The sequence below is a fragment of the Scardinius erythrophthalmus genome, assembly GCF_964197995.2.
Source record: "Scardinius erythrophthalmus genome assembly, chromosome: 8".
In the NCBI taxonomy this organism is placed as follows: domain Eukaryota; kingdom Metazoa; phylum Chordata; class Actinopteri; order Cypriniformes; family Leuciscidae; genus Scardinius; species Scardinius erythrophthalmus.
In genome coordinates, this window is record NC_138228.1 from 14160924 (window position 1) to 14183632 (window position 22709).

General features: G+C 36.3%; 1 protein-coding gene across 5 annotated transcripts in view; it reads left to right on the forward strand.

The window, feature by feature from the left end:
- The window catches only part of srgap1a (SLIT-ROBO Rho GTPase activating protein 1a), a 113532-nt gene extending 94908 nt beyond the window's left edge, over nt 1-18624 (forward strand). For 2 of the 5 annotated variants that reach the window (XM_081373198.1, XM_081373200.1), the window contains exons 19-22: nt 6267-6447; nt 9600-9737; nt 13688-14039; nt 15941-18624. In XM_081373198.1, the coding sequence (XP_081229324.1) occupies nt 6267-6447; nt 9600-9737; nt 13688-14039; nt 15941-16327 (1058 nt within the window). In that variant the 3' untranslated portion in view covers nt 16328-18624. Of the gene's footprint in view, nt 1-6266; nt 6448-9599; nt 9738-13687; nt 14051-15940 lie in introns of all 5 variants that reach the window. The other 3 variants (XM_081373199.1, XM_081373201.1, XM_081373202.1) reach the window with 2 other exon arrangements.
- The last annotated feature ends 4085 nt before the right edge of the window (nt 18625-22709 follow it).

A 22709-nucleotide genomic window follows, 5' to 3' on the forward strand; every position in this document is an offset into this window, starting at 1 on the left:
TGGGAAGGGAGAAGCATCCGTAAACAAAGAAGGGGGTTTTAATCAAGCATGGTAAATGCTTTCCAATACCGCAGGGCAAAATAGACCAGTCTATCATGTCTGTAAGGCTACTTTCATTAAAAAACATGCAAAGTCCTTACCAGTCTGGCTCAAACTTGAGTTCTGTATGTAGTTGCATGTAGTTTTATTATGGAAAAAGTTCTCTAGAAGTTCCCGAAGCTCAACTGAAACCAGATGCTTGGCCCATTGATGACACATGATCAATTCCCATGTGTAATCTGAGAAACAAACTCCCAAGTTTCAGACTGTGAAAACTCAAATCAAGTGGTTTGTTTTCGTCTTCTGTCCAGTATTTCAAAAGAACCAAAAGGAAAATGTTGCTGCTGACCTGTATGTTACCTCACTGAAAATAGACACATTTCCTGTCTCTCGCTCTGTCTGTACCTGAACAATGCTTGTTTTCTTGTGCGTTCTTTGATAAGAGAAGTGGGATGTCTGTTTTTCCATATCTATGATTTCTAGGACAGACAAAAGCCACGTTTATCCCATTGTTTAGCTTCTAAGGGCCTTAAGCAGCGAGTTAGATAAATGGTAGTACTGTACCATAACACCAAATACACATTCATTTTGTTAGATATTTGCTTTGAAGTCTACCTTTTATTTTTGGATCATAAAAACAAATGGGAGTAAACTCTCCCTGTATTTACTCAAATGGGATTTAATTATTTGGATAAGGCAAGAGTATTATTGTATTATTCTTAAAATTAGGGATTTAGACAAACTCCTAACCATAAATATTAAATATTAAACTAAGGCTATGTTCAGACTGCAGGTAAATGTGGGCCAAATCTGATTTTGTTGCTCATGTGACTCAGATCTTTTTTTGTCATGACAGTGTGAACAGCACAAACCACAGGGAATCAAATCTTTTCAATTCCGATTTGTGCCACTTCCATATGTGCTTCTAAATCTGACACAGGTCAGATGTTTTGCAATACGACTTCAGTCTGAACAGTCATATCCTAATTTATGAGACTTTTACATCACTCTAAAGCAGCATTCGTCACAATTCTGTGTTCATGGGAGTGACTTCAAAGATTTTACATACCCAAAGTTATCAAGACCATCGCTAAAGGTGTCTGTGGAAAGAGTTGTGTTAGAAGTTGAACTTGAGTATTACATTGACAAATATACAAGCAAAACATGTGGGCTCGTATCATTATCATGATCTGTACACACTGGAATCTGATATTGGCCACATTTAAAACAATAATGCGAACAGCTATACAAAAAAATTGTATCTAAGCAATAAATCGGAGGCTCGCAGTGTGAATGTAGCCTAAGACGCATAATTTGTCCTTAACCGTTAGAGCTACAAACATGAAATCATGGGGTTTGTATAGAAGATGTATTCTATTACATTTGTAAGAGTTTAAACTTGAGATTTGTGATAAAACTGACAAAAAGACTTATATTGCAGTAGAAACCCCTAATAACTGCATAAAACACCCACCTACAAAAACACAGCAAGTTTTGCATGGGTAAGCACCAGCAACACTCACGTTTTTGTCACGTATAACCGGAATCACTTGAGTGTTTATATGAACCAAGACTCATGTTCAACTCTGACGTAATGCCGCCATCATTCATCCAATCACTAAACTGAGCCGAACAGACAGATCTCATATCCACCCGAGTATAAACAGAACCCATAATTGAATGTTCAGTTCTTTTCAGATTGAATTTATTGAAGGATATTACGCACAATTGTGTCAGTTATTTTCGTAAATCACTATTGGACATCTAGACATGGGCATCTGCATGCTGAAGATTAGTTTTGACTGTTCCCATCTCACTGTTTGTTTAAATTTCATGAATCTGTCACATTGAACTGAGAAACCTGATACTTCACGTATGTCAGGGTTTCCATTAACTAACGCAGATGTCAGACATCAATGTCAGGACAAATCATAACTGACCTGAAGATTGTAAAATTGCTCTCAGCTTCCATGGTTTTGCTCCAAATGTTTTCCTGATGAATGTATTGAGGAGGTTCTTCCTAGTAGAGCAATTGCTATTCTCCTTTTTTTGCACTACTAATATTGCTTATGTCCTATCTCGATTATGGGTAGCTTGTGTGTTTTGTCTTGTTTCATAATAAGCGATTTGGGCTATATTATCCTTCTAAATCTCTTGAAAAAGCCTTTTTCATGGGAATTTATCAGATGGCATTATTATAGAGACCATCCTGAGGAACCGATGCCTAGACTGTTAGAGTATAACTATATCAGACCGCTCAAACTAGTGACCAGTGCAGCATCTGTCCTCAATCACTGCATCTGAAGGGGATCGTCTGGTCTCAGGGCCCATCTGGAAAACCACTTTGTCGAGTGATGGGACCCCTGCTATGCCTTTAGAGCCATTTATTCATTCAAGTGAACTGGATTAAGCAGACATAATGCACTCTTGGGAAGAAAAAGACAAATCTCAGCATCTGTGAGAAACCGATGTTGAATGAAAAGATTTGGCGTTTTGGAAATGATGGTTTGTGTGATATATCTGATATATCTAAAAGTCAACATTAATTCAAAAATGACTCTTAATAATAATAAAAAAGGTATCACTTAAATTTGATGGTCCACTTTAGACATTCAATTAAATATAAGTCATGTAACTTTGCAACTACATGTCATTTAATGCTCATTTAGAGTAGTAAACAGTCTGCTTAAAGGATAACTGTCACCAAAATGCTACCTAGGTTCTTTTTGTTAATCTACCCGAGGCAAACTTTAGTGTAAATGCATAATTAGAATGGAAACGCCACTTTTAGGTTTGACCGTATTTTCGTTTTCGAAATCGCTATTTTTAAAACACTAAGAAGGCTCGACACAACATGAAACTTTGCTCGAAGTATCACCAGGGGCTCTACACATGAACTCGAGCATTGAGAACATTGTTTGTGTACACAGAGTTTACTAAAAATGTCCGCCGGCATTTTGTCAGTCAAAAATAGTCGATCTCCGAATGCAACGTAACAGGGAGGAACTCCTAAAGCTTAGTTCCATATAAATTCACGGATAATTTGTTGTTTTGTCGTTAGTGAAAATCAATATTGACCTTCTATTAGAAAAAGGATCCTCATATAAGAAGCAATACTAAAATTCAGAGTCAGTTCATTCACATTCGGAGATCGACTATTTTTGACTGTCAAAAGTTTGCCTCGGGTAGATTGACAAAAAGACCCTAGGTTGCATTTTGGCGACAGTTATCCTTTAATATCTGCTAACACTTTATTTTGATGCTCCCCTAACACACATTCTTCTGAGTCTAAGTAACTTTTGCAACTACATGTCAACTTACTCTACTAACCTGAATCCTAACACCTAACCACCTAACAGTCTACTAATACTCTAATGAGAGTTGCAAAGTTAGTAAATCTATAAGTAACTTTTAGTTTGTAGAATGTCAAAAGTGGCCAATTGAAATAATTGTACAAATGCACACACAATAAGAAATGTATATACATATACAGATTATATTATTGTTGTTCAAATGTTTGCGGTCAGTAAGATATTTTATAAAGAAATTAATAATTTTATTCAGCAAGGGTGCATTTAATTGCTCAAAAGTGTCAGTAAAGACATTTATAATGTTACTGAAGATTTACATTTCAAATAAATGCTGTTCTCTAGAACTTTATATTCATCAAATAATCGAGTATTCACCCAGACCATGGTATAAACTTATTTAATATACAGTCTTTGAAAATGAGTGTTAATATCTTATGAAGTATTGCTTCTGAAGTAAATATTTAATGAATTTTAAGTAAAAAATTCTTTGTTGAATATTCGAGTTTACTGTTAAACATGCATTAAATAAATAAAATGATTATTGAATGGCATTTCTTGTTGAATATTATTAGGCTGTTTCTGTTTCAAAACAAAGCTTTGTTAAAATGCCAGTTTTTGATGAAAAAACCCTTTAAACATTTCGTCTTTGTTACAAGACAGAACATTTATTAGCCGGTGATGTTGCAGTGAGCTACTTTTCTCTTCTAAATGGCTGTATTCGTGCAGTCTGCAAGCATGCTTCCATAAAAAAAAAAAAAAAAAACGGAAATGCAGCTTACAAACATTTTTCTACTCTGTCAGCCTTCATTCCTCCTGGGTCTGCTTGCAGCCGCGAGTGCTGGTGGGTAAGTTACTGCTACAGCAGTGTATATTAAGCCAAAAAACCTAGCATTGGTTGTTAACTCTCCTCTGGGGCAAAAACAAGCCCATATGGTACAATGTGCAATGAACTACGGTAGAGCAAGCGGCTGCAGGAACAATGTCTGTGAATAAAAATAGTACCATAACAAAAGAGTTACAGCTTCTTTAATACAGACTACCAGAATTAATTAAAAGTTCCAAAGCGCCTTTGTGTAATTTAGTGAGCGAGGTTTTGAACACGAGTAAACAAATGAATTGGTCGAATATATGGATTTGCTTTCTTTAATAATCTTGGTAACTTTCCTACTTTGTCTGCCGCCCGTCTTCACAAACACTGTCCTAGCAGCACTGTGATACAAGAACAGGCTTTTGCAAGGACACTCTGAATGACAGCATCTGTCAGGCAGAGATGGAGGAGAGACAGGGACATGTGGACAGTTGATGGCCATATTGATCTCCACCCCGTCCTCTTTATTAACAAGGTGCCTGCTCTCAGAGCTGCCCTATTAATTCAGACAGTCAACTCACGCCCGTCACGTCTTATTGACTCATTGTCATTTCCAGACTGTCGAGAATGAAAAAGCATTTCCTCTCTGAGCTTGTGCCTCTCGGTTTTATTGCTGTCTTCCCTAGATTATTTGTGTATTCTTGTCTGATTTGTTATTGTTTTCACTAATTTTTCTGTCTTTATTTATTACAATGGCAACGCTCGTGCCTCTCTCCAAAGGTTTTTTCAGAATACTACTGTAGCAAGTATTACTACATTTTTAACAACAATTTTGACTGTTTTGATGCTTGACTTTGATGCAAAATGCAGTACAGAACTTATAGAATTAAGACTGAACACATCTTCACAATATGCATTTAGTTACATACAATACAAATTGATTTACCAGGTAGTTTAACTTTTTAATGAGACTTTTTTATTTGTTTTCACAAAAAAATACCATTTATGGGCATAAAAAATGGTAATACTATGATGGATTACACCATGATGGTAAACCATAGTTTTTTTTATATATATATATATATATCTTGGACTAACATTTAAATACCATTGTACAAGAATATGGCCTTCTTCATTCAGTATCAGTTTATATTCAGTTATAAAATGCACAGTGCGTGGATGCTGATTGCTGATTAGAAATAATAAGGACAATTTTTAAAATTTAATTATTGACATTTTAGTTTTTTCAATTTTATATATATATATATATATATATATATATATATATATATATAGAAAATTGAAAAAACTAAAATGTCAATAATTAAATTTTAAAAATTGTCCTTATTATTTCTATTAAGCAAAACTAATATTACACCATATATATATATATATTATTATTATTATTATTATTATTAACTGTTTAAATTATTATTTAAATATTAAAATTGATATAAATCATCAAGCAATTTTTTTTTTTTTTTTATATATAACTCGTTCCCCTTTAACTGTGACTCAATACATAATTTAGCATGATCTCTTGTACCTTGCTCAAGCACCACGGTATCACCATCACTGCACCACAGTGCTGTTTTGTAAAAGTTGTTGCTCTCAGTTGGCAGGTGTTGTGATGTTGTTGGTAAGGTTCACTTTGCCTGATTATCCTGAGGATGAGAACAGCCCGTTCTGCCAGAACTGTAGCTACTTCACATGCATTGAAGCCTGCGGTGTCTCTTACATAAAGGGAGTCATGGCAGCAAAGGCATGTACAGCAACTAGTCAGAAACCCTATAAAGTTGATGCATTCAAATGCTCTCATAAAACAGTCAGATATTGTTGAGGCATGTGCACTGTTTTCATTCGACTTGTTTCTGTAAATAGCACCAACTGCCATTCAAACAGCTTCATATTTTTTTCCCTTTAGGCGTTTCATGTAGCATATGCCAAAAGTGTAGAAACGGGTGATGCTGCCCATGCGGAAGAGCTAATTGATCACACAGAAGTTATGATTGGAAATTCTCCAATGGAAAACCTATTGTCACTGACATCTATTTCCTCTCTCCTTACTTAACTGAATTAACCATGCTGTGTCTTTTTTTCCTCTACAGAGGGGGAGCCCATTGAAGCCATCGCAAAATTTGATTATGTGGGGCGCTCTGCGCGGGAGCTGTCCTTTAAGAAGGGTGCGTCTCTGCTGCTGTACCAGAGAGCATCGGATGACTGGTGGGAGGGCAGACACAATGGCATAGACGGCCTAGTGCCTCACCAGTACATTGTTGTGCAGGATATGTGAGTATCTCTACTGTTCTACTGTGATAAATCAACTACTCCACTGTCTGTAATGATCCATGTTTCAAGGATAGTTGGATAAGTAATATAAATAATAAAAGTGCTTCAACAGAGTTTGATGTTGCAATGTTGCTAACAGCATGATAATCTAAAATCTTAAAAATACATAGTACATAAACATTTGGCAGATGTAACTATGTTTGGAGTACGAGTCTATTCAGTCCTTTCAGCATTAGATAAGTAAAATTTTAATCAATAATAATTTCAATTCAGATTGCAATTTTATTGGCTTTATACATTGGATAAAATCAACCAAATGTAACATACATTTGAAATAAAATCTAGTTTTATTTGTAGAAATGTAGAAAAATTTGAAAATCTAATTAAAAACAAAAACAAGGATAAGAGACAATGTATGAATGTGTAATGGAAAAAGTTCAATTTTTATAACTTTTATAAATATAAGTTCCATATATTTACATATAATTGTACAATCAACAAAGTATTTTAAATAATATATTTTTTTATATTTAATATTTATATTAATAATAATATTTAAAATAAAATAGTTTAATGGAATAAATTAACTTATTGCATCAAACATTTCATATTGATCTCCAAAATTAATGTTATTTTTCCCAGCCTTAGTTTGTATAGGGTAATATTCTTTATTTGTCCACAATTTTTTTTTAAATGCATTTTGGGATTACCTTCTCCTCAAGAGTTAGACTTATGTTCAAAGACTTATTTTCAGAGTAGGTACTGCATTTGAGGAAAAACTTGCTTCTCAACCATTAATAAAATGTTATACTATATATAATTCAATCTGGAAATACTGTATTCATACTATGTTAGGGAAGTAGGCATAGGGGATACAGACTTAGAAGGCAGCTGCCTACTAAGGATTGTACCAATGTTGCCTTAAAATGCTGTCAAGATAGGCACCTCACTAGATTTTGAACATAAATGAGCCACAGAGTTTAGTAGCTGCACTCTGCTCTGGACCATCTTCCTCTGGTAAATCTCTTTATTGTCATGACAACTTGTTCTGCCTGGGCAACTATTGGCGCCTTGTTGAACAGATTATGGCTCATAAAGGGGGTAAATCTAATGGATCAGGCACAGTGCTGAGTAACGCCAACAACAGAGCCCATACCAGCCGACTGTGTGTGTGTATCAATAATTCACATCATGACCCTCTGTTGATGTGTGTTCTTGGCTCGTGGCACTGAGAGAATTTATAGCCTGGTGGAACGAGGGAGTTTAAGAGGCCCTAGACCAGCAGAGTCAGTCCCTCAGTCCAATAAAAGAGCAAGAGAGTGTAAGGATGTCAGCTGGGCAGCTCATACACACATCAGCACAGTGGCACGCGTACAATGGAGAGCATTCACATCTCAGCTTATAGAAATGTCTGTTTGGTGCTCAAAAACATGTGACCTAATGTACTGTCCAATAAGCCGTATCAACAGCTGTGATTTTACACAGGACTTTTAGAGCTTTACATGCCTCGTGTCAGGGCTTTAACGCACCACTCAACACAAGCATCACGTATCGCTTGACCTTCACATGAAAGTGTTGAAAAAGGGCAATGTTACAAGATTGCAAGTTAGCATGGACGCAATGTAAACAGGAGAACTAGTGAAAGCAAGTTAAATAGTCATCATGTTTTACCTTGCAGCAGAAAAAATGTCCTTGCGATTAATTGTTTTAAATGTTGCTGAAGCATGTGTTGCATTTTGATAGGGTTTTGACAAAGAAGAAGAAGAAACCAAAAATGTTTGAACTTTAGTGTCACGTTAAATTAGGGATGCACAATTAGTCGAAAATATAACCAATTTGCTATATGGCTTTCTGCAATTTAATGAAATAATGCAAAGTTATGTCTCAGTTAACAGTAAATGCATATTCTACTACTATTAATAATAATAATAATAATAATTAGTATTATTTTATAGTCCTATTGATATATAATCACAATATTTTGGGCTAAATTGTGCAGCCCTACAAACAAGCAAAGCAAACCTTGCTGCTATATATATATATATATATATATATATATATATATATATATATATATATAATTTAATAATATATATATTTTATTATTAGAAAAAATCACATTATTTTGCAGGCCTACATTAAGTGTATTGGGCAATATTGAGTGCATAGCTCTTTGGGTCGAGCTCAGTGATACAAGCCAATGAATAAATGTGTTTTATTGGTATTTGGAGCTCATTTTGTTGTCTGACGTGAAATAATTTGAGTTTAACCCTTAAATGTTTCGCCAATCATTATTACATATTGGGGTCTTTAGCGACCCGGATCTAAATCTAACACGAATGGATCTCTACCTGTCACAATAATATGAAACCTTCCCGATATTTAGAGTAACAATTACAGAAGAATAAAATAAAGCATATTTTGTTACCTTTTGGAGATTGGAAGGGTTCAGTTTGAGGAGATGTTTTATACCATCATCACTGTCCTCATCAGAGCTCATTTCACAGTACATTCAGCATCTGGCTTATATTCACGATCTCGAACATATTCTCCAAACTATCATTTTCAGCATCTTCAAAATCAATATAAGCTGACAGCTTCTTCAACAGATCCACCAAGTGACAGTGACTCTAATATTTGAATGCTTTGAGGACTTGCTCTGCAGAAAATCACTGAGCCATTTTAAGTTTTGCTGATGATACTTCCTATTCTTTTGTTTTCTGCCTGCGGTAACTATGAGTGAAACGTCACTTCATCATTGTGTATCAGACATCGCCACCTTGTGGAATAAAGGTGTATTGCACTTTCTTAGTCATTAAGATTCAATTATTGTTGTGCAGTAAAAATATACTTACACTGTCACACACCTCAAATTGAATAGGATCGCTAACAAACTTTACAAACAACGAATGGGAAAATAGGCATTCTTTTATCATTTTATAATTTTCTTCTTGTTGTATTGTTTATTATGAATTGATTGAGGAAAACTAAGAAGGTTGATGTCTAACTTTAAAAAAATAAATGAGGAGGGGGGTAGTGAATGACGTCCCGGGTCACTAAAGACCCCAAGGTATGCGTTTAAGGGTTAAATATTAAACTAAGCTAAATGCTTGTGAATATTTTTTTTTACTACTTGTGTGCTGTTTTGACAGGGATGACACATTCTCTGACACACTCAGTCAGAAGGCAGACAGCGAGGCCAGCAGTGGACACGGAGGAGAGGAGAAATGCTCCACTAGAGACATTGGATCTCCAACAGACTGCAGAATACCTGATGCCTACATCAGCAGGTGAGTGAACGAAAACTTCCCAGAGTTCCCCTTGCTTCAAGACATAAGAGTTAAAAAGTGATCAGATGACTTAACTTAAAAAAAAAAAGTATGGAAACCCGTTGCCTTAAAATTATTAAGTAATAAACTTCATGCGTAATTGAAAAAATTAAGTTATGTGAACTTGACAATTAACTTTTCAATTACGCATGAAGTTTATTTACTTAATAGTTTTAAGACAACGGGTTTCCTCGTTTTTTTAAGTTAAGTCAACTAATTCCTTTTTTACAGTGAGGCAATTTAATGACAAACATCAAACAATCAAATACTCCTTAAGTTACGAGAACGAAGAAAGAAATACCCAGAAGTCCCAGTGTGGGTTTTTTTCTTCTTGAAGTTTACTACATCAGTTTTTTATTCTGTTGATTTGTCTTGTATTCATTTGCTATCTCCCCCCTTTCATTTGCTCCATCCCTCATTTGCTCCATCCCTTTACATTATGTAAAATATGTGGGAAAATGTGTTTTTTGGACATTCAAGAATGAAAACTTATTAAAAGAGCATAGTTGGTCCCCTTTAAGTTAAAATGCCATCTTGGTATAGAAACAGATTCATTACACACTTTAATGTTATCTTTCTTTCCATTTTGTTTAGCAGGCACAGGAAGTTTACTACATCAGTTTTTTATTCTGTTGATTTGTCTTGTATTCATTTGCTATCTCCCCCCTTTCATTTGCTCCATCCCTCTGTGTTGTGCTGCTATGTTTCCTGGCTCTTAAATCTTTCAGTGCATTTGTCTTTATTTAGATGTCCTCCTCCTTCCATATGTGCATTTATCAAACATACTGAGGATAGCTTCCTCTGCAACTGTAAACCCAATGACATTATGGCAATCAAATTATAAAGTGTTGATCTCCAAAGACAAATGTTCTTTTTGATGTGTCAGCGCTATTCCTAGCAGAGGAGGCGGGTGCTCAAACACATGAACTCGGTGCTTATTTACATCCAGTTTGCCAGAAATCTGGATAAGCGGTGAATGTTAGAGTACTGCAATGTGTTAACAGACCCATGCAGCTGACATCTGCGTCGTAGAAATGAAAGGACTCTGATACTTAAATGTTAAATGGCATTCAGTATGAATTTGAATAATTTCTAGTCATTCTAAAGCAGTATTAGATGGCTTTCCATAAAAAAACACCAGTTAATTTCTGTGTTTTCACGACTTGACTCTCTTTGGATACTCTTTGATTTCATGCAGCAGTGCACCATTGCGTCGCCCCTTGTTTTAGTGCAGTGCAGGTCGCTCTCTGCTGGACAAATACCTCTACTGACGCTTTAGATAAAATAGCATACAAAATCAATTCAGTTCTTCTTAATATGGTCACTATTAGCTGCACAGTTACATAATTTATGAACTCACAGATTAGCATCTCATTACTGATTACCATCTATCACGGACTGTCAAAACGATACTTTGAATCACATTACGAGAGCTCATTTGAAAACATTACTAGAGCTCATTATGTACAAGTTAAGAGGCAACTTATGGTTGAACACTTGTGCTAGAAATACTCCATTTTAGTAATTGAAATCATTTATGGGTGTTTCAACTATGCGCACTTGCGTCCTTAATACACACATTTCACACTTTTTAGTGGATATACTTGTATTACCGGACAATAATCCTTTTTCCCCCACAACTGTAATTTCCACCAGTGTTATTTGTGTACTATTATAGTATTTATTCATATTTTGATTTAGCTTTTTTATATATTTTCAGTTTAATCTTAGTTTTTGTAATTTTGTTATGTCTTTTTTTGTCATTACATTTTTTTTTTTGTTCATGTTTCTAATTGGCTTTAATTCATTTGTATTTTCTTTTAGTTCTTTTAGTACTTTAACTCAAATATATTTATTTCAGTAATTTGCCAAGGCAACGTTTCTATCTTAAGTTAAAGTTAAACTTAAACAGTTTATTTTAACTTTATTTCAGTTTCCAAAACAATTTTGTAACACTTTCCACCACATCTTCCATGTCTAACCGCATCTGTGTTTTCAAAGTTTTTTGGAAGATTCTTTAGTCTTGCTGAGGCTAACATATTGTGCGCTCTAAATAAGCCAAATTAACTAATATTTTTACATTTTTTTCACAGCATAATTACAGCTTGATTGGAAATGACACATTACATTAATGAAGTTTTTGCTAGTGTAATTATCAGATTTTCTTTGCTCTTAATCTCTTCATTGACAGAGTTGTCTCCTTGATAAACAGGAATATTAACTTTTGAAAAAGTTATTAGAGGCAAAACTGTTGAAATTGATATTTTGGCTTTACAAACTTCCTTTGGTTCCCATATTTTAATCCTGACATCAAGCATCTTCTCTAAGAAGCGCTTTTAGTTAATACTGTAAGATCCACACACATCATTATGACTTCTGCCAAGCTGGTTTCTGCCAGGCCTCTTGTCATGAATATTCAGAGTAAGTCTTACCACAAATACTGACACCGATGCTAATTATGCATGAGCACTGAAGGTTAGCGAACACTTGATGTTGCCAAATGCAGCATGTGATGACTTGCAACATGTTCAAACCATGTCCACCACTTAACATTAAAAGGGGTCCTATTATGCTTTTTTACATTTTCAACTCTCTTGAGTGTGTAATGTTGCTGTTTGAGCCTGAAAAAGGTCTGAAAAGTTACAAAGTCTAGCCTACTCCAAAGGGAGTTATTCTCTGTATCAGTACAGGGTTTATCCTGGGTCAAAATGGCCTTCGGTGGTGGTGGATAACAGGAACTTTTATATCATAAAAACAAAGTACTTAGAACTATTTTATTTTTAAAAATCTGTTGAAATCTGTGTAAAAAGTGACTAATTTGAAAAGTTAGTAATAAAATAAACAACAAAGTAACACATTACACATAACAGATCATGCATAGATCATTTGACATACAATTTCAGATTGTTTTGTTCTGTCCTGTGCTAGATTTATCATTGTCAATCGGATTCAATCGCGTATTTAAATACGGTTGTCAATACAGAAAATGTGCAATGTGTAGTTGAAAAATATATATTATGTACAGAAAGCGAGCAAAGATCGCTTCCATTGTAATCACTGAAGCTGTCAATTACTTCAGTTCAACGTGAGGTACGCGAAGCTGCACATTTGTGAAAAGTCCCGTTATAATCAATGAAGCTTTACTACGCTGTGCAATGAATCTCTTATTGACATCGTATTTTTACTGATTTATACTTTGAGCAGTATTGAGCGGATTCTGATTAACTTATACACATCTGATTGGCCATTGTGTTCATGCACTCAACAGATACATCTCTGATTGGCTATAAAACTCAACGCTGCAAAAACACGTTGTTAATAGAAACTTTTGACGCTCTTCACAGATTGCTTACACAAACACTCACAGGAGCATTTTAAAGCAGCCGGCTATCACCAGGTACCAGCACTGCAGAACAGCAGGTATAGTCGCGTTAAATGATCAGATAAATCGTTGGCAGGTCAAAGTCTATTAAAAAAATATTTTCAATGCGGGGAAAAACCATGCAGTAAGACCTGTGTCTGAACTCCCTGAAACGCCTCGATTGTAGTTTTGAGTTTTCTTCTGGAAACGTGCACGTCTCAATGTTCCTCATTTAAATAATTTTCGCCAAAAAAAGGGGGACGAGGCCTAGTTGAGTTGCGTTAGTAGTGTGTTGGAACTCGCAGTTATTACACTACTTTTCAGAAGGACGGCTCCAAAATGACAGGAACTGAACAGTGCGTTACAGACAGACTGGGAAGAGAGGTGCTACAATGATGTAAAATATGTGGGAAAATGTGTTTTTTGGACATTCAAGAATGAAAACTTATTTAAAGAGCATAATTGGTCCCCTTTAAGTTAAAATGCCATCTTGGTATAGAAACAGATTCATTACACACTTTAATGTTATCTTTCTTTCCATTTTGTTTAGCAGGCACAGGAAGAGAAGTGACCCTCCGTCCCGTAGGCCACCAGCTCGCCCCACTGACGCCCACTGCATGGTCCACCCCTCTCAGGGCCACCACGGTAACCATAGCAGCCACGGTAGTCACGGCAACCCAGATTTGGGATCCCCGGCGATGGGCCACTACAGTCCGCGGGATCTGCTGAGAGGAAGAGGACACATGCCCATGGACAGCCCCGAGAGACGCAGACGGACCGGCCACGGCAGCCTGACCAACATCAGTCGGCACGAGTCAATAAAAAATATGGAGAGCCCTCCCATCCGAAGGTCTACGTCTTCAGGCCAGTACAAGAGCTTGGATCCAGAGAGCATCGCACAGGTCAGCGGGAGGCAAGCGACGACGCCCCTCACACCATGCGCAGCAGGCCCAGCCCTGTAACATAGTCAGTTACTGCCTCCTGTTACTAATGACTAATGCATATCTGCAACACTTATGAAGCACAAGCAGAGAAAAAAAATCCAATTTAAATGTGCTGTGAGCCAATGCTTCTCAATCTTTTTGGCCCTGTTTACACCTGGAAACGTTTTTGATAAATCGGATCACAAGTGAACAACGCTAAATACAGGTGTAAACAGGGTCTAAAACTTTTGAGCTTGTCCACTTTCTACAACTTCCAGGGGTAGTCGAAAACTCTAGTTTGTTTTCGTAGTGTAAACGCTTATGTGGTCAAATGCGTTCGAACAGCCACAATAGACCGCCTACTGACTTAATGCGTAAACATCGTGGGAAGAGTGATAGACGGGATTTTAACTTTAAGTTTGGTTTGAAGACCATTCCTGATTTCTAAAATGCACTCACCGCGTTCGCTGTGGTCTTGTGGCTATCTGAGCAGAAACGAAAGCTGCCGCTCTCTGTGTGTTTTTCCGTCATCTCTGGTCGTCCATTAGATCGAAAGGCCCATACATTTACCTGCCCATAGACCCTCCCCTCAATGAAATCAGGATAGAAGTGGTTGAAAATGGACAAAAGAGACAGATTAAAACACCAATGTATGTCCCTCGTCTACTTGTGATCCGATCGAACAAAACGTATTTTAATACTAGGTGTAATACATAAAACAGGTCCTTTGGCTCCCCCATTGGAGGCTGAACATCTAGGCTTAAGGCCCGTACACACTGGGACGAATATCGGCGCGCGTTATTCGCCAGCGTTTTTTGAGTGTGTGCACACTCACATTGGCGCCCTTTGTTTAGTCACGAGGTGTTAAACGTCGGCGAATATCGCATGCGAAATTCGTCCCGGTGTGAACAGGCCTTAATACTGTATATTTCCTTGTTGGTTAATAAACTTTATTTACAAAATCTTGGTGTCAGTAGATAACTTAACACAATTCACCTATTGTGATGTTTGATAAACTGAATGTTCTTTAGGCTTCTCACTCTTTTTGACAAATTAATTTGCATGATTTTTACAAATATTTTTGCTCTCAAAGATCAATTTCTACCCAGTAAAATGATTTAGATATTTATATGAATTATAGAAATGTCCATGTCTTTATATTTTATTATTATTTTAAATAAGTTTGCTGAGACCCTAGTGAATTTACATGAACTTTCCAGTCATTTGTGATTATTACTGAATAAAAACTTACTTAAAAATATTTTTGTGCACAAAGAGCATTTTTTACCCAATAAAATATTTTAGGGATCAATTAGAAAAAAATATTTTCGTATTCAGTTTATATTTTCTTTGATTGTTTTTCTAATTTAAAAATATATATACATTTAATTTAATTTTAGGTATAGTAATCAGGGGAAGGGCATAAATTAAAAATAAGACTTTTTTTTTTTTTTTTTTTTAACTTGTTTTGTCTCCGTTTAAACCCTTGGAAGTTTTCTGAGGCTCCATAATGAAACTACTGAAATACCAGAAGTTAGTTTCGTTTAAGTAAAAATGGCTTTACAAACAGTTCACAGACACACATTCATTCTGCTTGTGTTTCATCAATAAGGCCTATTTTCATATTTGAAATAATTCCGTAACAAAAGTTTTACTGAGTCCAAAAAAACCTTGATGTCGCACACTAAGAAGTATCCTCATGGGTCTCTTTGTTTAATACTAACAATCTGACCATTTTATGAACACATATTGTAAGTACTTTTTATTTTATCTCACTAGATGTGATGTAGCATGTTGTCTGCATGTATTGCCATTTGTTTGATGTTTATATTGTAATTTCGGCCACCTACACACTCAAATTCACTGTCTCTCTCCTGTAGGACATAGAGGAGACGATGAACACTGCTCTGAATGAGCTGAAGGAGCTGGAACGACAGAGTTCTGCTAAACACGCTCCTGACGTGGTGCTGGACACCCTGGAGCAGATGAAGAACGCTCCCACGCCGGCCAGCTCCACCGAGTCCCTCAGCCAACTGCACGGGCTCCTGCTCCGGCCCGCCCCAACGGAGCCGCCCATGCGCCGCAGCACCAGCTCCTCTAGCGATACCATGAGCACCTTCAAACCCGCCGTGGCCCCGCGCATGGGGGTGCAGCTCAAGCCCCCTGCCCTTCGGCCCAAACCCATGGTGGCGATACCCAAGACGGGAGCGGCGCAGCATCCGGCGCCCCCTCCACAGGATCCACTGGACAAATCCTGCACCATGTGATTAACTGTGTGCATTCAGAGCGACAGTGAGGGAACGATGTCAAGTTAGGACCATTGCAGTCAGAGCCAGGTTTTTAGTGGATTTTAATGCCATTGAACATTTCGCAACATTTCATTCGCTTTAGAGAGTGGACTAAAGCAAATATAAGTAACTAAAGATACTAGAAATGGTCAGCATTAATGAGGTGTTAGTTTAAAACAGTGTGTGTATAGAATTCCAACACTATTTTAGGGTTTGTTAATGAACTAGAATAACGTCGGTTACTAAGCATGGTTCAGAAGAGTCACTTAAACAGGTGTTTACTATTTCAGAGTTACATTTTCTCTCATGACCTGTTTAGTGAATTCAAACGGACATTCTCAAATATATTCGAAAGACACCTGCGACTAACAGAAAGCTATTTATGTGTATCCAAAAACCGTTTGCATGCTTGTCCGACACCTTATTTGTTCCCGCAATACTCTGTGTGAATAGATTAAATGATATTAAAGAAAGCAACAAATCACTACAGCTTCCTATATTCTTAGGGTGACTTTTTAAATATCAGCAGTTTACATCCACTAGAAAAACTGTTAAATGTGAATTATACAGAAACTAAGCAGGGTCTTTGGTTTCTCTGTTTACAGCATAAGGATTGTGGGAAATGTGTCTTTACATCTCAAGAGTGTTTTGTGTGGAATGTTGAGGTTGGAAACGCACTGCCATATAAGGGCATGTGATGTCACATCTTTTGCCCGCCCTGATTGGCTGTTGATGTTGAATGATTCTAAGTTGAATTAGCAAGGCTTTGCTTTGAATATTATATTTTTGATAGTAATATTTGAATATATGCCCAGGGAGTTTGCGTAAACCACATCCGCTTACATTTTTTTTAAAGAACTTCACTCAGTTTCTTATTTAGAATGAAAGAAATATATATTGTGTATATAAATGTACATCCACTAAACGTACATTTTTATTTTGTGGGTCTTGTATGTACGTTACCTTCTCCCAGGCCAATTTGGAACAACTGCTCACTATAAACAATATTTTTTTAGTATCTCTCTGCTTAATTAGATGTAATCTGTGAATAGTAAAGTCTAGCTGCCAAAAAAGTCAAGTTCTTCAAGTGCTGCTTAGAGTTTGATGCGGATAGGCTACGAGAATCATTTCTTTGTCTGCTTAGCTATCTAAAACCCTCGGCTCGGTTCTACCCTATACGCATGAACGATAATCCTTTTAGTTGTCATATGCAAGTGCATTTCTAGAAACTTTTAAGGCAATAATTCTTGTTGTTTCACCAAACAAGGGAATGATGCCAATAGCCATGGACTCAGAGACTGTTACAGCAGTACTTTCGTGAGATGGTGCTGTTTCTTATGTGTGCTAGTGGCCCATTAACCCTTCGTAATAATGTCACATACAGCACCCAAATGAAGTCAGTCACATGACATACCCAAAGACAAATAAATATGTATAGCATCAGTCACTCCAGTGTATTTGCACTCCAAAATTAAAAATCTGGGATTTCGTATACAGTATATCAATCTTATGTTATCTGTGCATCAACATTCACATTATTATGACAGTTTGGCAATAGTTTAGTGTTACTTGTACTGTATTCACTGATAAATATACAACAGTTTACTCCTATTTAGGTAGAATATGCTATGAAATATGTTTGGATGATGTTATGAAATTGTCCATCGCTGAACCAAGGGGAGGAACTTTAAGACAATATAAGCAATGCCTGTTTTTAAACATGTAAAAGGAACATACTAAAGCCTTTTGATTACCAATTTATATTGAGTGATATTAAAAACGATTACAAAGTGTTTTTTTTTCTTTTCTTTTCTTTTTTAAGAGTGTACATTACGTTGATATTTGAGATCTTATGTCTCTCAGCTAAGCCTTGAGAAATGTTCTCCCTGCAAAACTACACACAGTAGCAAAATCTCTGTATGTATTTAATTGCTGTTTTATCAGTGTGTCCATGTACATCTCTGTACTATGTACTTGTGAAAGTGCCTTTAAAAACTGTTTTAGAGGAACTTCATACAAACGTCCTCTGTGCCGTGGCATTCTTGTTTCAGATCCAGTACACCGAGTTGCTAGGGATTACAGTAAATAAATTATTACTAACGTTGTTCTGTTTATTAAGTTGTAAGAATGGTCAAATAATAAAGATACTGCTTAGCCATTGTGACATTGCACTTTTATGTAAGACTGTATATTTGGCATGTAACATCCTAACAAGTTGTAGAGCTTTTGGAGGACTGCTCAGTCTTTCTAATAAAGAACATAGTTTGGTCAGTTCACTGAGGTGTTGGCTTGTATCTCCTCTTCCTCCTTGGACCGTGTTGTTTTCTTAAAGGATAAGATTGTATGTGTGGTGACATATGACATTAAATAGTCTTCACAATATGATGCTTAAAAACAAAGACAGTGGCTTAATGAATTCCCAGTCTGGACTTGGTTGTTTCCCAATTGTCACTGTTAATGAGGAAGGAGTGTCAGAGCATTCTGAAAAACAAGATCTGGTTAAACGTGTTTGTTCCAATTTGTTCTTCTTTTAACCCTTCTATTGAAGATACACCGTAGCATTTACCAGTTCAAATTGAACCAATATTATAAATCACAGCTCAGCGGTAAGAATTTGCTAAGAACTTAATATAATAATGAGATGCTACCTCATAATTTCATGCTAATCATTAACAAACTTTTATTTTCTTATACTATGATGGCCAGGCCACAAGCCTCTTTTAGTCTAATTCTTATTTTTGTTGTAACATATACATTTGTGTTGTAATTAACTGCCAAACATTAACAATATTATCATTTATAACAAGTGGAATTATCACCAAAAGATCAGCATTAAATAGTGATGAGGGATGGCATGAAATCACACAAAGAGGAAATATAGAGGGAAAAATAGATGATTCTTCTTTGTTTTCGATTAATTTATTGGAAGTGTTAAAAAGAATAAGATCTCAGCCATCTCCCAGAATTCCTCTTGCCTGCCTACTGGCAACTAATGTTAATGTTTTTATGTGTGAAAAGAAAGAGGATGTGATGTGAGACACGTCAAACTGGAAACTAGCAGGAAGGAAATGGTTGACGGGGGTCGTGTTTAAGGGAAATGTAAAAATGTTTCATTAACCAGAATCAAGCGTTACAGAGAGCATTTTAAAATGTTTATTTTTCAGGTTTGCGTAAGACTGAGTTTTATAGTTTTCGCGAAATTCGTTGTTTGTCAACTGCCATTAAAACCTCAAAAGAACAGCTAGCAGCTGTGGTAGCCATGGTGACCCACTGCATGGTTTCCTGGAGTTGCATGCATAGAAGTAAAGACATAGATGACTCATTAGCGGCTGCTTTCTTTGGGCCGTAAGCCGTCCGCCATATTGGAACAGTCAAAGCCTGTCCCTGAACATTAGAGAGCAAGTGCTTTGTGCGTCTGCAACCTTGGTTAGACGCATGAATATCTATATCTGCAATAGACTTCAGCAGATGATTTAGCAAAACTAAAATGCATCAATACAACAAAAAAGGCATTAGCTAAAAGTTTCCATAGTTTAAAAACCTGGAATATTGAGTTTGAGACAACACATTATCACCTGTGAAAGGTTATCCCATTTCTTCGGGAATTTAAACAAAGTCAAATCTCTTCGGTTTCATAACGAGAAGTTACGCAATGTTGTGGCATCATCGATTCTTACTGTGAGTGATGACAAAGATTTGATATTCATCGTGGCATCCCTCTCTCCTTTTTTATCTTTGTTAGTCACCCAGGTTTTGGCAATGCATGTAAAAAATAAATAAGATATGAGGTGTAGAATTCAAACTTAGCCAGTTTGCTGATAACACTGCTAATTTTTTGAAAAACTAATTTTTGAGGTATACCAAAAATAATTAGATGTATTGAGGCATTCACTGCTGAATCAGGCCTTAAATGAATTGTGATAAATCTGTATTGTTTCCCCTTAAAGATTGCCCCTCTACAGAAATAGAGGACATCCCAGTTAAACACAACTTAACAGTAGTAATTTGTAAAAATGAAAAACAGGTTGCATTTTGGTTGGAAATGAAAGTCGGGTTGACGTCAATCCGACTTTCATTTCCAACCAAAATCATCCCCTGACTGACGTTACTACTTTCTACTCAAGGACCTTGACAGAAATGTAGTGGAGTAAAAAGTACAAAATGTGTCTTTCAGATGTAGTGAAGTTAAAGTAAAAAGTTTCCAGAAAAAATAATACTCAAGTAAAGTAGGCTACAGATACTCAAAAAGTGCAAGTGTGAATGTATTACTGTCCACCTCTGATTATAGTGCACAGTGCACTTAATGACACCTTTAAAATATGGTTGAAAGAGTTTTTAAAGAATAGAGAGCGTCTTTGAAACGTATTTCCTAAGTATATATTTAAGACTCTTGGAGGCTATTGAAATGCAATTTTTCTGTTGACAAAATTCCTGTTAAAACGGCCAGTTTTTTTAACAGACAAGCCCTGCAAGCAGAGTCGGCGCCAGGGCAGATCTACTGGAGGGGCATTGGGTCATCGGCGGGGGGGCACTGACGTTTGACAAATATTTTGACGCAGTGGCGACATCATAGTCCAACACAGCACAAATGCTATATAAAACTAAACACGTTTATTATAATTATTATTATTATTATTACAATTACATGGCTTGGTTGAATTCTAATATATAACGCGGTCTGTTATTTCTTGATAACAGCCGCTGCTAAGTATAACGTTAACACACCATTGCCATGAAACAAAGAGTATAGAAGTAACAAGAGTCGAAACTCCGTTGCAGTTTTGACAACAGCCACTAGGTGGCGCTTCGGTAGCGCGGCCGCCATTTTGGACTGAACCAACGGCTTTACTGGTAGCACAACTACTGTACAGCATTAACATTATGTCTGAAAATAATTGCAAACAAAGAAAACAGTGTTCTGCCATCAACTGCAACAACTACCAGTGTACAACCAATCAACTAGCATTTCATAGATTCCCCAAAGATCCAGAGAGGTAAAGTAGAAAAGGTTTTATTAACTTTAAAGTGAGCTAACGTCAACGATAACAGGTGCTGTAACGTTAATGTAAGCTATCCCATAACCGCAGTAACAGTTTGCTAACGTTATGTATTTGGTCGAAATTGTCAAGACTCGAAATGGGCTTTTTAAATCGCATACTTTCAGAGATATATGAACACCTAACCTGGCAAATGACCGCTTTATTAATTCATTGTTATCACTAAATTAACCCTTTAACTGTCACATTTTTTTCGCTTAAACATGAAAATCACTATCCAAACTTAAATGGTTGTAACGTTAGTATGGTTGTAACGTTAATACTATGGTTGGTCTTGTTTTAATTTGTCAGATTATTGTTGAAGTGAAATAAATTATGAAAGTGAAACAGAAAAAAGTTATATAAGTTTGAGTTTATTAAAATGTACAAATTTTAAAATATAATTATTTATATTTTATATAATATATATATATATATATATATATATTACAAAATATATTTTACTCTAGAACTGCAAGAAAATGAAAGCAAAAAATCTGAACAAGTTGTGTTCCACATTTTAGGTTGATATGTTGATATCTCGCTCCCTCACCCTTTCTGCCGTGTGCTCTAACGTTACACGGTTTGGAGCTGCGCGCTCTTGCTCGCTCGCTCTAGATTCCGGGTGATTTTAGCTAATTTGCGGGCATCAGGGAGCCGCTATAAATATGCGGGAGACTCCCGGATCTTCCGGGAGACATGGGATGTCTGCTCTAGAGATATTAAAAACTAGAAACTACTTTTTAGTTAATTTAACCGCTTTTGAATTTGAACCGGTATAGTTCAATCCTATGACAGCGGTGTTGCGTTCAGTCCAAGATGGCGGAGCTGCAGCTCTGCGCATGGGTGAGTTTGTTGCAATGGAACGTTCTATTGAGTTTCGCCTCTTGTTACTTCTATACTCTTTGCATGAAAAACAGAGCGTTGCTATGGACGCAGGACTTAACCGTAGAGACGGAACGGATTATTTTCTTTAGCGGAAGCAATACAATAGTTTTTAAATAAATAAACTCCTTTTTAAATCAATATTTTGTGTCAAATTATTGATTTATTTTGTTGGTAGCCATGTAATACAACCGCCTCGCTCTACATGATCCCTTACATATCTTCTTACAGGCAGCCAAGTATACACAAATGCAGATATTACTACACATTAATTGCGCAGATATTAACATAAATAAATACATAATCTCTGTATTACATACATACTACATTACATACATAGTCTCCAATACCATCTCTGCTGTTCTTCTTCGTGCAAATTTTTTTATTCCCCAAACTACTTCAGAGGACACTAACGTTAACAACTCGCTGGCAGACAAGAC